The 15,888-nt window shown below is 47.5% G+C and overlaps 7 protein-coding genes across 7 annotated transcripts; 6 read left to right on the forward strand and 1 right to left on the reverse strand.

Moving 5' to 3' along the window:
- Positions 1-1,312: 1,312 nt before the first annotated feature.
- On the forward strand, positions 1,313-2,286 carry PENARI_c017G09508 (uncharacterized protein; the record flags this gene model as incomplete). The annotated part of the gene is made up of 2 exons (XM_022634398.1): positions 1,313-1,659; positions 1,719-2,286. The coding sequence occupies 2 exons, from the start codon at positions 1,313-1,315 to the stop codon at positions 2,284-2,286; spliced, it is 915 nt and encodes a 304-aa protein (XP_022485902.1).
- A 772-nt stretch (positions 2,287-3,058) lies between these two features.
- PENARI_c017G06267 (uncharacterized protein) lies at positions 3,059-3,646 on the forward strand (the record flags this gene model as incomplete). The annotated part of the gene is made up of 3 exons (XM_022634338.1): positions 3,059-3,266; positions 3,328-3,405; positions 3,453-3,646. 3 exons carry the CDS (start codon positions 3,059-3,061, stop codon positions 3,644-3,646), a joined length of 480 nt encoding a protein of 159 aa, XP_022485925.1.
- Positions 3,647-5,992: 2,346 nt separating this feature from the next.
- On the forward strand, positions 5,993-6,942 carry PENARI_c017G11340 (uncharacterized protein; the record flags this gene model as incomplete). Its single annotated transcript, XM_022634438.1, has 2 exons — positions 5,993-6,100; positions 6,166-6,942. 2 exons carry the CDS (start codon positions 5,993-5,995, stop codon positions 6,940-6,942), a joined length of 885 nt encoding a protein of 294 aa, XP_022485852.1.
- Positions 6,943-7,203: 261 nt separating this feature from the next.
- PENARI_c017G00996 (Zn(II)2Cys6 transcription factor domain-containing protein) lies at positions 7,204-8,454 on the forward strand (the record flags this gene model as incomplete). The annotated part of the gene is made up of 3 exons (XM_022634238.1): positions 7,204-7,902; positions 7,952-8,328; positions 8,379-8,454. 3 exons carry the CDS (start codon positions 7,204-7,206, stop codon positions 8,452-8,454), a joined length of 1,152 nt encoding a protein of 383 aa, XP_022485855.1.
- An 846-nt stretch (positions 8,455-9,300) lies between these two features.
- Positions 9,301-10,074, forward strand: PENARI_c017G03309 (L-threonylcarbamoyladenylate synthase; the record flags this gene model as incomplete). The annotated part of the gene is made up of 1 exon (XM_022634285.1): positions 9,301-10,074. One exon carries the CDS (start codon positions 9,301-9,303, stop codon positions 10,072-10,074), a length of 774 nt encoding a protein of 257 aa, XP_022485808.1.
- A 277-nt stretch (positions 10,075-10,351) lies between these two features.
- Positions 10,352-12,524, reverse strand: PENARI_c017G02453 (MFS transporter; the record flags this gene model as incomplete). Its single annotated transcript, XM_022634269.1, has 8 exons — positions 10,352-10,492; positions 10,672-10,942; positions 11,004-11,199; positions 11,257-11,298; positions 11,360-11,691; positions 11,750-11,769; positions 11,827-12,093; positions 12,150-12,524. The coding sequence occupies 8 exons, from the start codon at positions 12,522-12,524 to the stop codon at positions 10,352-10,354; spliced, it is 1,644 nt and encodes a 547-aa protein (XP_022485751.1).
- Positions 12,525-13,265: 741 nt separating this feature from the next.
- Positions 13,266-13,887, forward strand: PENARI_c017G10819 (uncharacterized protein; the record flags this gene model as incomplete). The annotated part of the gene is made up of 3 exons (XM_022634424.1): positions 13,266-13,361; positions 13,591-13,654; positions 13,703-13,887. 3 exons carry the CDS (start codon positions 13,266-13,268, stop codon positions 13,885-13,887), a joined length of 345 nt encoding a protein of 114 aa, XP_022485915.1.
- Positions 13,888-15,888: the final 2,001 nt, after the last annotated feature.

The following is a 15,888-nucleotide window of genomic DNA, read 5'->3' on the forward strand; positions in this document are numbered from 1 at the left end:
ACCATTTGCCTTCTCAATCGTCAATTACACCCAATACCCAATCAAGTCTTATCCTATATCTTTATTTGACGTGACTTCAAAGCATTGAAGGTATCCTCTTCTTCCACGGCGGCCACTTCAACTCCATATATTAATGAACCCGGGTTTTCTAGTCCACCACGCAGACAAAATGCAAATCACCAATTTCAAGTTGGTTCTCCTGGCTTCGCTCTTCGGGCAGTCAGACGCCTTGTTTTTCAAGTGGACCAGAATTAGCCCTACCCACTGCGCTATGTTGCCTTTTACCTTCGGATTCCCCGATCCCGGATGTCCTGGTGGTGCAGCCATGCCGGCGCCCGCTCCGCCAGCACCAGATCCAAAGCAAGTCGCTCAGGCATACTGCACAAACATTGCGAGCGGCGCCATTGCTCTGTTTCGAGCCGACGGCAGCCACTATGGTTGCTTCAATAACCCATGTCAAGAGACCTCCCCTGGCAGCAACGAGATCAATGGCGTATGTAGATAATCTTCGACTGGAAGACCACCCTCCAGGACTCGAAAGTATTATCAAGATAAGCGAGGGAGGGAAGAGCACCTGGAAGAAATACGGTAGCATATTCAGAGGGAAAGATTATTACGCAGGACCGTTGATTTTGCTGCAAACTTAACGTTGTGATTATTGAATTTTTGTTCCCTATTTGCTTTTAGGTTGATTGGACAAACACTCTTTTCTTTTATTTAATCAATATAACAGCTTTTCTTGTTTTAAGTCTGTCATTTCAGTGTAAAAATTAATTTCTATTTCTACAAAGAATTGTACCACGTTTCTCGCAGTCCACTCGTTAATTTTTCCCATGTAGTTAGGTACTATCGTGGCCTAAGGTCATGATAGGGTTTCCCGAGGCTTTTCCTTTGGACATATCATTTTTTGAGGATGTGCCCGCAGTTGCATGACTAGTTCGACCCACTCAGATCTTACCTGCATATACCCGCATACAGTTTGCGGGAACCTTCAGCTCGCCCCGACCCAGCCCCGTGGGGATTCTGTCACTTGCAAACAGTGCTGCACGATGAATGTAACCTTGGGGAAGCTTTCCTTGCTTTTTTTCATGCACGCCAACTAGATGAATCATGTTGGCTGGAACTAATGCTCCAGCTGATACTAGCCTGCATACGACAAATAAACGGTACCGAAAAGATGAAGGGTTCTGTAACGAAAAAATCATGAGCTTTAGGTCTTTCCCAGTGCGCCCACTAGATTCCTCCATCTTTTCTCAATACCAGCTCAGGTGCAACCAATTCTTCAATCCCATATTAATTTTCTCACATAACCATGGCCGTCAATGAAATCGAAAGATTCCATGTTACAATCCCTCTATCGATACAGTTTGAGTCCAATTCACAGGGCGTCCATGTGGTCGGCGTGTCCATGCCAGATGAACGTGTGTCTGTCCTCGGTCTCGACGACGACCAGCCATCAATTGCACCGACAAACTTCGAGCCCGATGGTAAAGTGTGGCCGGATGGATTACAGGACTTAGGTCTCATCGCTGCCAACGAGTCACTCGCCTGTCCGGATTTCTCGCACATAGAGTACTTCACACTGCATGAAGACCCTCTTATCATCTATATCCCCAACTTTGTTTCTGCAGATGAGATTATGCACTTGTTGGAGTCTACGTATGCTGCCCCTCCTCTCCGGAACTGAACTATTGAGGGTTTTAATGCTTGACTTACAGGAAAGAAAGCTTCTCTCCATCTGTGGTCTACCGACACGGAGTAAGTAGCAACGATGACAACTTCCGAAAATCAGAAAATGCATGGCCTCCACGGGACGAAATTTTGCAATGTATCGAACAGAGGGCAATCCGTTATCAGAACCTAGAGTCAAAGCTGCTCATGGAACCGTTATCTCTCCAACGTTACCATGAGAATGGCTTCTTTTCCTATCACCATGACCAGTTCGACTCGCCGCCCAATCGTCTCAATCGCTATTCAACTTACAATGTGTTTTTGCAAGGCAACTGTACCGGTGGTGGCACCCACTTCCCTTTGATTAGGCGACCAGAACAAAGTGCCTGGTGCGACTACATCGACTGTACATCGACCGAGCCCGGGGTCATTTTCAAGCCAATTGCCGGTAGCGCCGTCTACTGGGTCAACATTCGGGAGGATGGACGCGGTTATCGGGAAACAATGCACGCAGGCATGCCGGTAAAATCAGGTACTAAGATTGGTATGAACATTTGGAGCTGGAAGGATACGAGAGAGGAAGTTGTCCAAACGGGAACTTTGCATGTACAATAGTTCAGAGCCAGCAAGCTCCACTAGGCGAAGTGATATCAAGAATTTTTATTTCGAGTATCAACCTCTAAGCCTTAACTTGGGCTCCATCTCATCGTACTTCGTACCTTCAATTGACTTCAGAAAGTTCAAACATTAGACACCTTGCTTTCTCATGTGCTAAACCTTTTATTTTGCGAAGTCGAGCTGTTCGCATTCAAAATTTCTTTTTCCAACCTGTACATATACTGGAAGGAAACCAGCCTTGCCTAAGATCGACTCCAGTCTTTCGTCGAGGTAGCCGTTATTTTTGGGTTCTAGTAATTCTGCGGCGACAGGGAGTAGGCAGAGCAACATTTAGGGAGGTTATACATGCAATAGGTCTATCGATATGTGATATGTAGGGACATGATCAACATCGCCTTTAGTTCTATTACTATTAAGCACGAGTAGCAATGAAGACAACGTTGGGGGAAAAGTCCATGGATAGCCTACTGTAGCCGTAGGTAGAATACGCCAAAGAATAGGGGATTGATGAACCTACCCCTCTTTGGTAATTGTAACGAGTTATTACATTGGCGCCTATACTACTCCGTAGTGATCTTGGCATACATGCTTCCTGCTGCAGGAATTAGTTACATGGCGTATGCATCGACTCAGTAGTTATGCGGGCTCACAAAAGCGGCAATGTCAGTGCAACCTTGAAGCTGATCTACACCGTATAGCCTTCTATTTAATAGTGCGGGATCAGAATAATTCCCGCCCTTCCATTGTGTCTATAATTCCCCTTGCCACTATGGTCAAGATTTTCAATCTACTTCTTGTGTGCGGTACTCAGTTCCTGGACGGATTCCCCTCGACGCAGGCTCAGGGACTGACAGAGCAGGGGTCTGGGGTCGCTGGTGCTCGCTTTGGCCAAGGCTCAGGCTCTCGAGGCGGGCTCGGTCGTGGCTGCTGTTGCTACGAAGAGCCAGAGCCCCCTAGTATTCCAGAACGTAAAATCTGTGAGAGTTGGCCATCCTAGAAAATGTGGATATCGCATCTGATTAATCCGGTTTTTGATAGGTGAAAACGACACGCAACTGGATGAGCAGCAGACCATTACTTCTGGCGACAGAACCTACAGGATCTGGTGCAACGCGAGTGAGTATTACTCCAGAACATTGCAATATCCCCCTAACACAACATAGTCAAGCATGGCGAGAACGACTTGGGACATGACATCGTCGTCAAGAGCATTGATGAGTGTATCGAACTGTGTAACAAGCAGGTGACGTGCGTCCGCGCCATAACTACCAAAGATGAAACTTTATGCTACCTTCGCTCCCATGGCAACAACCTGATTCCTGATTCACCGGGATATATTAGCGCCCATTTGGAGTAGTCCTTCAATGGCTGGTTTGACGTGAAACAATACCTCATTACTACACCATGTCTGCATCAGGGCTGTTGTGAAGGGGACTTTGTATGTTTGTACTTGCCATTAGTCGAGAGCTACTTCCAGTCATTGGACCATGTGTACGGCAGCGGTCACTTCCGGAGTTTAAGCCGTGAGACCTGCGATCATGTATGGATAGCTCGTCTCCACGCTCAACATAATAATTCAAACGGGTGATTTGTCTTCATACGAAACTGAGAGATTTTACGTATGTGAGGAATTAGTTTTCATCAGTTTGAGATCAGACAAGTTTAGCTAAGAAACGAAATGGAGACAAATGCGTATAGCTCTATGTCGCGACGAGCGCACCCGCTCGCACTAAAGTTCGAAGGTTAGGTTTCAATAATTATGCACTCCAGATGCTCGGGTTTTCCGAACAAGTGTTTCAAGTGTGGCGGTGGTCTGGTGAGCCCGACTGATTAATTCAGTCGGTAGGAAGCCTTCCGGTCGTTACAGAAGCATATCTCGTAGCCCAGTCCCCACCCTATCACCTGGAACCAGACCTGCTGACTCGCTGGTTAGATTCTACTTATTGATAGAGAAGACCCACACATATCGGTTGGAGGCAATCAAATTTATTTGCAGAATTTGCGGTTGATATAGTTAAATGGGTGTCTCCAGCACTGTAATGACTGTGTAGCCTGAAGCACGGGTCATAACTGTGCACTGAGGCATCGTTTTGCCGCGAGATGCCTTTCTTGAATATCCCATATATTTTGGAATAAATTTAGCATGTCGTTGCAAACCCATTAGCCAATGAGATAGGAAAAGTGTGCGGGACAGTACGGGACGAGATGAATCGCGATTCCATGAGCTGACAGGACGGGACGGGCATGGGAATCACTACGAAAAGGCAAGTTCTGGACAGTAGTAAACGTAACCTTGAAACGATTCCAAATTACATCTAGACTCGTGGGGGTTGCAGCATGTATCTTTGTCACGAAAGACGATCCTGGAGTTTGGGGAGGGCGACGAAAATATAAATAAGAGCAGCCTGTTTATATTAAATGCAGGTACCCGCGGGTCACCCGCAAAGAACCTATGTACTTGATTTCCTCTGCCACTTCTTGGCGCTCCCTTTCCTTTTTAGTGCTTAGACCTTGCCGCTTTTTGCTCACTGAGTAGAACTGAGCACGCCCCTAAGCGCACTGAGTACTACATAAGCAGACTGATCTACTCACTGATCATCACCTGATAGTCACCTAAGCACCGTGATCCACTCACTGATCATCATCTGAGTGCCCTGATTCTCTCACTAAGCATGAGCTGAGCGTAGGCATGAGCGGCCTGAGTAAGCGGGTTCCAGCTTCGCGGGACCAGCAAGTCGGCGTAAGGTATCAACAAATTAACCCGAAGCTAATCGGAGATAATTTAGTGCACCTGGAATCGAGGCATTCTTACGATAATACTGCGCGTAATTCTCTACACACATTTTAATATCCGTCATACCTGTATTGCAACAGTTTAGAAGGGTGGGACTAACGCCAAGGAGTTGTCGCGGCATAAAATAGGAACCGCTCTGCACCGCTGACCACAAGAGCGATCCAGACAATGGATGATATTGAGTCGGCGACATGTGGTAATTCGTTTATTTCATCTTCAGTAGCACCGCGTCTTTCGTAATCGGCCAGCATTGTGTACACCCCGACCAATGCTATCGACTTAGGGGCTTTCATCTAGATGGAAAACTTGGGAGGAGGTTCTTACGAGTAAGATTGAATGATTGAAGGCCAAATTAAATGACAATATTTTTCTGGATAAACTCCTACAACTGATGGTCCGTCGAACTCTGACTCGACCGATATACCAGTACCGGGCGACAAAGTCGGTAGGTAGCATTTGAAGCATAACCCCAATAATAGATGTGCTTTCGTCTTAGCGGTGTAGAATGGTACAATAGCAGCTAGCTAAAGGGGTCTACTTTGATGACGTGGCCCTGCGGGTGCCATGTATTGACCACTGAGCCAATATGGTAGGTAATCGTGTGGGATGTTTCTACTTTGTATGACTGACAATAGCACGCAAATAAGAGGCGTAATGATGATATACAGATCAGTATTTGACGGCATTCAAAGCTGCAGGCAAAGTGGGGCGGGGCGGTACGATACTACAACATCATGGATCAGCTCGCGAGCATGCAATGATAAATACCCCGAGCAGCTAGTCACTAGCATACGCTCTACACCCTTCAATACCTTTTAAAGAAGTGTGGTTAAGCCATCACCATCAAATCGTCACAGCACATACTGCAATACCGGCAAAGCCCTCGAACTTTTGTCTTTCAAGACAATCATGGATGAATCATTTATACTGTCCGAGTTCGACAAGCTTGTCAATTCTGGCACAGTCATATACAGTGACAAGGAAGAAATAATTGAACATCTTGATGGAGACCTCAAGGTATGCCTCACGCCATGTTTGAATATGGATACATACCCACAGGGATCCTGACCATATTCTCCTAGTTCCAATTCTTGCTTACCTCTGCTCTTGCCAAAAAGCCAACAATTCAATTGAATCCACCAGCGACAAATGGAATCGATGAGCTGGATCAGAAGAGAGAGGGAAGCGATATCAGTACTCATGGCTTTGAGATTGGCGAAATCAGCACCTCCCACTTTCTGGTCGCCAACAAGTTCTGCTGGGCACGGCCACATCTCATGCTCGTAACATCTGACGGCTATCAGCGGCAATATGAGGGTCTTGATCTCAACGATATCAAATCGTTGTGGTCTCTTTTGTCAACATTAGACACTGACTACGTTGCCTTTTACAACTGTGGGCAGGATGGAGGATGCAGTCGATTGCATAAGCACCTGCAGCTGATTCCAACTCCTCCGAACCTCTTTGCGTCCTTTCTTGACTCAAAGGATGGTGAGCCACCCCGAGTTCGGTTTGAATGGTTCTATTGTCGCTTGAATCCCCATGACAAGACGCCAGAACGCTTGCTAGAGATCTATAATCATCTTCTGGAGCAGTCAACCAAGAAAGGGAAGGGACTCTCTGAGAATTTTGGCACGGCTCTACCCAACGCTGCGTGTCCGCACAATTTTATTCTCACAAAACGTTGGATGATGGTCCTCCCCAGGCAACGCGCTGCTATCAATAAAGAAGCTGGGGTCAATGCAATCGGCATGCTTGGGTATATAGCTGTTGCCACCCAGAAAGAGATCGATAACTGGATACGGTTGGGGCTAACTGATTCTCTACGGGAACTCGGAGTGGCCAAGCAAGCAGCCTAGTAGGCAAGATATCCAAGCAGGCTGATAAAACAGCTACTTTCTTTTTACCTTGTGTTATTCTAGAATTGGCAAATGCTTCACTGAATTCAGAAGACCTAGGATTACAATTTCTCGGAATTGTGGACTATTTTACCCAGTAGAGCCATAATGTTAGACTCGGGAGGTTCGTTACGGCGTGCTCGGAGTTCCGTTACGGCGAGCGCGGGGTTCCGACTGTCCGTCGTCATAACCCCAGATCCTCTCACGCGATAGGTTCCCATCATGAATTCGAAATCAACGAAGATCAGAAGAAAAGGTCCACCGCGCAAAAAGGCCTGCAAGATCTGCACAGACTCCAAGGTCCGATGTAGCCTGGAGAGGCCGACCTGTTCGCGATGTTGGACTCGCGGCAAGCAGTGTCTGTATCCCGAGGGTTCAGGCGAAGTACATCGATCAAGCCCTGTGGCTTCGAGTGAAAGAAACTCACCAGATGAGAGCCTCAGCTTTGAGCAGTCGCTTGCGAACTTTACCACTACCTCGACCGCAACAGCGTTCCCGAGTCCTGTGTCTGGCCATGCGTCGGATATACCACAAATCAATTCTCAGCACGAACCGACGCGGACTGTGGACATTGGTCTGACTTTTGATCACATTGACCTCATGCCAATGACAGACGCCGAGAAGATACGTGATCGCTGGCTGCAGCCTTACCTTCTTCCTGCGACGGGGCAGCTCCCCAAGCTGTTTAGCCAGTTTACTGTGCAGTTCCTCGCCTGCGTGCTTCGCTCATACCCCAACCATCTTCTTGATGAGAAGAGCCTCCCTCCATTCATTCACCCACTGCAACTTAACAACAAAGCAATGCCGCGAACAATAGCGAACTGCTTTTCTCTGGTGCGCATGTGGATGAACAGAGTTCCGGGAAGCGAGGCAATTGTCTTGTCAACTGTCAGACAGGAGATGGAGAGACTTTCCCGAGAAGTATGGTCTGTTCCCTTCCATCGAAGATACTCCTCTAACCATGAACTAGGATACGACAAGTGACTTCGACACATTATGTTCCTTCCAAGTATACCTCATTTACCTACTAACAGCTTACTTCTCTCCAATCGACAACGCCTCCCTAGTAGACGACATGAATCTGATAACCCTCCAAGACCTTGCCTTCCGCGCCGCAAAGACAGGTTTTATCTGCAAAGCGGAGCTTTCGCAAACGCAGCCAACTTGGGAATCATGGATCATCGCCTCTTCCAAAAGACGCACGCTGTTCACGATGTACCTCTTCACAAATATGTACAACTTCGACAAGGGTCTTCCCAATTTCCTGTCGGATGAGTTAAAGGATATGTCGGTTCCTGAGAGTAAGGCGCTGTGGGAGGCTTCTGATCGAGATTCTTGGACGAGGGAGTATAATCGGCAACTGTCAAAATGGGAGGACGGGATGCTGAAAATTTCAGAGCTGTGGAGATCGTCGGAGACGGGGTCGGAGGCGAGGAGGAAGCGAATTGGGCGGTGGGTGCAGTCGACAGATGAGTTTGGGATGATGCTTTTTGCAGTTTGTGCGCATATCCATGGGTGCTGACCATACTGTGGGAATTTGCTACAACATAGCTATTCTGTACTGTGATATAGCCAATAAGGGTTGGTCTCCTAGAAACTTTATTTCATTCGCTGAAGGAATCGACTTGGCTGTCGCGTGTACGAATGTGCAGAAGATGGATATGAATTCTTTGCGAAGCGACGACTAGTGATACTGTTTCGTGCTCCCAACTATTGCGGGGATAATGCAGGTGCTATAATGGCCGACAATTCTTCAGACATTACTGATTGGACTGCCGTTAGTTGCAAAACGCACTGAGAAGGAAAAAGCTTCTCTTTCTCGAGGATTGGAATTTAGTAAACCAAGGCCCTTGAGCGAAACACAACTTCTTATGCCGTCTTCATTGATTGTAGTGGACACCTAGCCGCGGGAGGGCCCAGATAATTACATGCATACTCCTTGTATATAATCGAAAATGGCTTCGGGCAACTCCAACTCGGAGTTGATGTCCAATCTCAACGTAAAGACTTAGTATAAACATACATTGGATTGAAGACATGCCGAGCTGGAATAACATGTACAGTAAGTATTAGCGTATCTCTTGAGCAAAAAGTGGGATAAACAAGCAATGAAAAACCATGAAATACATTTACATAAAAATAAAAATAAAACAAAAGAATGAGGGCGAATGATATACTACATTTGGCCAAGACTTATATACTCCGAAAGTTTCGGAGTTCCGAACTAGCAATTTCAATGTCCATGACGTGGTCGCATTAGCTTGGCTACATATATTCCAACTTTGACTAGCTGTAACCACTCATCTTCATCAACCTCCAATGGCTTCCCTCTCCATACCCAAGCCAGGCGCTGCTCCCAACGTCTCTCGCGACGCCAAAGAAACATATAATATTCTTAAGCGTGGTGGAGTTGTCATCGTCCCAACAGATGTTGGCTACGCACTCTTAACCAGCACGCAGGCGGGAATCCAGCGGATATTCTCAGCCAAAGGCCGTCGAGAGGACCACAACATCGGCATCATCGGGACATACAAGCAACACCGAGAGATCCATGTACTCTCTGAGGCCAAGTTTGAGATGACACGGGTCCTCACAGAAGATATGGCGATGATCGTCGGGGTCATTGCGAAATACGATACCGAAAACCTTCACCCGCGTTTGGCAGCTCTCGATTCCGCTACGCTATCCCAGGTCACCAAGGGCGATACGGTCAGTATCGCAGTTCCCGAAGGGCCATTTCTGCAGGAACTCGGCCGCCTTTGCGACGAGGATCCCGAGGGCATGTTAACATTCGGGACTTCGGCCAATCTGACCGGCCAGGGGCAACGATTCCGGATTGAAGATATTGAGCCGAAGGTGATTGACGCGGTAGACTTGGTGGTAGACTACGGTCTACAGAAATGGCAGGCGTATAGGCGCGGCGGCGTGAATTTCGATGCAGAGAACATGAAGGTGTTACGGAAGGGAGCCGGATACGAAGTCTTTCGCGACCGAATGCTAAGATGGTTCCCTCAGTTACTGGAGGAGGCCGGTGTAAGCATGGAGGAGGATCTGGATTACAAAACAAGCGAGCCTGGGATTCGTGCAAACTAAATCAAAGTTTTTCGCAGATTGATTCCCACATAAAGTTTCCTCTGCTCTTTTTTAGGTTCGTAGCGTTATCGGCAGCTCTTCACAATGCTGTCCGATTGCAATAAAGATACTGCCAACTAGACATTGTTTGAAGATATGCCGAGCTGGAGCATGACGTACCAGTACTAGTACCCGTCACTAGATCTAGCAGTGGGGTGAACAAGTAATCAATAAATCTATAAAGGTAATTGTACAGGAAGAAAAGAAGAAGTGATGAAGCCTTTATGTAATATTAGATCTAGCGGAGACCAATGAGCGCGGATGGCGTCAGAGTCTCGAAGGGAGAGGCATCTGCCACCGAAATCATCTTCCAGAAAGGCCGTGCCAACTTTTTAGTTTTCCACACGTTGGAGTGGTATGCAGCAATGGGCAGTTGAACCTATGGCATCTAGCGCGAAGCAAAGATAGGCAATCTAGGAACCCGTCGTGAGATGAGTTGGTTAGTTCGCAAATGGGCTCCGAGAACGCAATTTCTTGCCGTACTATATTACACATATTAGCCAATAATAATATATCAACATTTAACCCATCTGAGCGCAGGCCTGGCGGCAAACTCACTCGTTGCAATATAAAAGGTAAGGGCACCATGGCAACAGCGATGAACCCCAGCATGCTCGAGGCCCATCCAATTCCAAGTGAATTTAACATGCGTGGTGCAGCCAGCGGCAGTGCTCCTCCGAACGAGCTTCGAAAGAAGGTGTTACCGGCAAATACGCTTGCCACATAGCGCGGATAGGATTCGCCTAGGTAATTGAGAATGGATTGAAAGGTGAGGTAGAAGCCCGGTGCAAAGAATGCTGTTCCGATTACTGGGACGATCCAGTGTACGCTGTGTGCAGGTTAGCTTCCTCCTGCTAGAATAAATTGACTCAAGTGTGTGGCTAGCTTACCTTGCTCGTGATGTCCATGCAAAGATGAAAAGGCAAATCGGAATGCAAATAGCTCCTATTTGTCCAGGGACCAGGCGAACCTCTGGCTCGACAACGACATTTGCATTTGCCACCCGTGGCTGGTAGGAAAAGTATAACCACAGAACGTATGCAACGACCGAAACCGCTGCTCCAACGAGGATACCGAAAAAGGCAACTGGAGAAATTCATTGTTAGCGCAGTCCTTTCACAAAGTCAGAAGAGGGAAGCTCACGGCCTTGCTGGATAGCGGTGAAATGATAAATGCCGTCAAAGACTGTAGAATCACTTCGGTCAACACAACGTGGGTAAAATGCATCGAGGATAGCTTGACTTACCGAACGGGAAGAACTCGAACCATAGGTATAGGACACCGTAAACTAGCATTGTGTGCATGTTGACAAATAGAATGACTGGGTCCAGACAAGCAAGTTTGAGATCGTTGCCCATGTCCTTGACAATTCGTACAGCGAGACTTTCGCTTGATGATTCGATCTCAGCTTCACTCTGGTAGGCAGGATTGCCCGTCTGCGCACGAAGGCAATTTGCTCGGCGAAGAAGGATATTCGAGGATGACGTCTCAGGTAGAAAGAAGAAAACAGATACGGTCGTGAAAGCCGTGATGCCGGAAAGGAGCCAGAGCGTCGCTGTCCAGGATTTCCAACGCTTTCTGTACGGTAAGTATTAGTGTCACGTAATATCAGCAATTCGCAGCACAGATGACGAACATTACAAGGGTTCCAAGAATCTGTTTTGGGAAAGATTAGAGAAGCCATAGATGCTAGGTGCATGTAGAATGACATACCGGTCCTAGAATAGGCCCACAAACTCCGCTAACTGCGTAGAATGCAATAGCGTAGGGAGCCTCAGTTGGTGTACAGATTTCCATCAGCGAGGCGCCGCCGACGCTGATAGGTGTGCTTCCGATGAAGCCCCCCAAAAAGCGCAGTATTAAAACGGTTTGTAGATTATTTGCCAGAGCCGTTCCGATGTTGAGTAAGCAGAAAGCAAGGCAGCCAAGGACATATACCGGCGAACGCCCGAGTGTCGGCAGGCTCGACAGAGGGGAAAGCTGGCAATATGCATGGTTAGTACAATACCCGTGGCCTTCTGGAGGCGCAGACATACAATTAAAGGCCCTATTCCATACGCAATAACAAAGAGCGAAAGCCCCAGTGTGCCCGCAGCAGTGGTAGCCCCGAACGCTTCTTCGATACCCGAGATACTCGGCGTAAAGATTGCCGATGCTGCATAGAAGCTGAAGTTCAAGAGCATTACGTTGAGCCCAGCAACTGTCCTTGCCGGCGTGGGCCAGTTTCGAGGGATGTCTGGATCGTCAGGGCCAACGAAGCCTACTATGATCCGCTGCTGGGGGTCAGGGCTTGAAAGGCCTTCATCTTTGAGACTTTCAGGTCCATTGTAAGAGAAAAACTGGCCCTTCAATGCATAGTTCAGCAACCGACCGAATAGACTGTCACGGAGTAAAATGTTCAGGCTCTCCATGGTCGAAGTTGGATAGGACACTATACTCGCTCTTGTGCGAGTGCGTCGATGGCCTTATATATTTATCGACAGTGCGCCGAAGCCGGTCAAGACTCCGAAGACTTAGCCACTTCGGGCAGCCGTAAATTCCCTTCTTAGGAATATCGGAACACCGCGCAAAGCACCCTTTTTAATGATGGCACGAAAGTACACTGCTCAGAAACTACCCGGGACAGCCGCCAGGCAATGATCGGGGCGGTGGATAAATTCTTACAAACATCAATAGTATAGGACTGTGAATATTACTGTTATATTCTGAACAACGAAAGATATAGCCATGATAATTTTTTCCCCGAAACTACACAATAGATTGGATATATAGATTTGATCTCCGGACCTCATCTCGGAATTCCGAGCTCGTATCCCGATTCAGAAGCGCGAGCATGACGTCTCTCCGTGGCGATCGGAGTTGATGGCGTGGATATACTTCCGAAACGATTCGCAAAAGCCGCGCCGACGTCCAATTACCGGCCTCAAACTGTAAATAGAGATTGAAGACGCACAACACACGTTCCCGCCCTCGCTATCAACCAGACCTATCTAGCCCGGTCTGACCGAGTCCGCAAAAAGCAAGCCAGCTTAACCATCATCTTTGCACGTGACACTGGAATACAAAATACAAATATCCAAGGAGCTTGGTAGTCGGCTGTTTCCAAAATCTATACATCGCTTGAAATCATCCTTCAAATCAAAGTGTCCATCATGATCAGTCCGAACAAGGTTTCGCCATCTGTCCTTGCGGCGCGTGAAGAGCTTAATCGAGCTCTGGAAGCCAAACATATTGACGCCAGGCAAATGGTACGAGTATCCCAGCCCTGCCGGCTACAGACGGGCACAGCTTGACGGGACAACGGGAGATGGAAAGCAGACTTTTGACTCGGAAGCCATTGACTTCTTTCTCCCTTCAAGCCATGGCGACCATTCCATCCTCTTGAGGCAATTTATATCCAAGGGAAAGGTATCTAAAGATGTATTTTTGCACTTTCATGGAAGTCAGTACATGTGCATGCGAACAGTCCCTACCTAGACACCAAGTAACCATGTTCTCTTTGCGGATGGATTCAGTACCAGCTCAGCCCGCTTGAACGATGGTTACCTTCGTTAATTGGCCGACATGCTATCGCTTACGGCCGTGACAGTCGACTATCGCAAAGCACCCGAGAATCCTTTTCCCGCGCCGCTGGATGATGCCCTCGATGCTGCGCTCTTTGCTCTCTCACCAGATGGGGAACAACTTCGAGGGCGGCTCATCATCTTTGGTGGTGAGTCTGCTGGTGCCTATCTCAGCGTATGGACTACCTTGGAGCTCGCCACCGAGGAATAGACGTCATGAGTTGTATCAAGGGTTTGGTGGGCCTCGTAAGGAATCTATGACATGACATATCTCCCTTCTGCAAGGCATTATTCCCGCCGTCTGGTGCTCAATAATGAGGATGTATCGCGCTTCATTGATATGGCATTACCGGAGGACGTGTTTCCACTAAGTGTCCGGAAACAGCCTCATTATTCGCCGTTATATGCTGATCTGAAGGGTTTACCTCCCGCGTTCTTTCTCATTGGCTCTGAAGACCCGCTCCTCGATGACTCTGTTTTTTTTGGGCCACGAAATGGACGATGGCAGGAAATGAAACATCTTTGAAGATTATCCCAGCCGCGTTCCACGGCTTCACGTTATGTCCCATTGACGAGATAGCCGATGAGCGCATTAGAGAGGTTGCTAATTTCTTTTCCTCACCGTTTAGAGGCCAAGGACTGATAACTTCGTTTGCCCAAGATTACAAATTCGTCTTTCCCATTTACTAAGTCCCCACTCTCAAGTAAGTCCTCGTGTCTATGACAAGGGGCTCCCCGCGTTTTGTTCAACATCTTGGCAGGATCCAGTTGCGGTAATATATAATGGCATAAAAATAGCTTCTGTATCATACTCGTATGTTCCATAGGTTTCTAGAACGATTATCTGCAAAGAAATCAAACAGATCTAAGGTGTCTGGCCAGCCTGGCACCTCTGCTTCCCACCTTCCGTCAACCGCTCGCACTCCACAGGACTGGACACTGTGGGCCCCTCGCATGTGAAATATGTTACGGGTACCGCATCTGAAAGATCACTTGTCGGATTACCAGTCGAAGGGCAGATCGATGAAGAGACGCTACGCTACCTCACTACAACCGGAGAAATTCTACCCCGTACAAGTTGGTCTTATTTAATGACAAGTGTCGTGTCAAGGGCAAGCTTGCCTACAGTGCCCACTTAACAAGTTGGCTATGTCGGGATCTTCGGTGTCTAACTATTGAGGTTAAGAATTCGGAATGCAGTAATCAAATCCCTCATTAGAACGTAGCTATCCCTAAGGTTCTACTTTGCGAGCTACCACTCCTATCTCAAGGCGATGATAAACTTCTCAACCGTATGCTGTGATGCTATCGAGCGCATCCATAGGGAGGAAGTCTTTTTCCTTAACATCCCTTGACACATAGCCATGCGAAAATTAACACTTAGGAAGGGTTTCTATAAAAGCGTGACCAATTAGCCTTAGGACCCAATAAATCATAAATGAGGGAGCATTACTTGAGTTGCAATGGTCCGAAGTATAATATCCATTGATATAGCACTTCAATTCATAGTTATAGTCCCACGCGCTTGGCGTAATTAGTTTCAATCCATAATTTCTTCAAGCATTAGCTTATACACTTGACTTACCACACCCCCTCATAACAGTCCCCCGTCTTGTAGCAAGAGAAATCCCAGGCGTCTCCATCCCCAATAGTGGTAACAACGTGAGCGTCGAAGTACGGCTTACTTCTGCATTTGACAGCGCCGTCATTATTGAAGACATTGCACATTGTTCTCTTTTCGATGGTTGGAGATGCGCTGACCAGGAGGGGTAGGCCCAAACAAAGAAATGTGGAAATAGTCTTCATGGTCGGAGTTGATTATGGGGCTGCAGATGAGTCTAAAGATTATAGAGAGTCTTCCGACAGGGACGATTTGCGCTTTTTATATGCGTTCCTAGAAGTCGACTTGCTAGAAATAGAACGGGAAGACCACAGGCTTTAGTTGCTTTTTTGGCCGGGAGTAGTTATCTCATCGAGATAAGGTCCACTGGGCGTTTGTGTTCATATTCTCCTATTGGATGTTACTATAGAGATTCTTCTATAAGGGATGTCTGGTATACGAGGTTACATCGCAGACACCCCTTCCTGTAGATTCTCCCGGCCGCACGACACACGGCACAGGCTAGGGAGCTCTTATACTCCAGCTCCAACGCCTGCTTTGAGCTGGTGAAAAGGTCAGCATGATGAAGGGGTGGAAGGCACTGATTGTGAT

This window comes from Penicillium arizonense, assembly GCF_001773325.1.
Source record: "Penicillium arizonense strain CBS 141311 chromosome Unknown PENARI_contig017, whole genome shotgun sequence".
NCBI lineage: Eukaryota > Fungi > Ascomycota > Eurotiomycetes > Eurotiales > Aspergillaceae > Penicillium > Penicillium arizonense.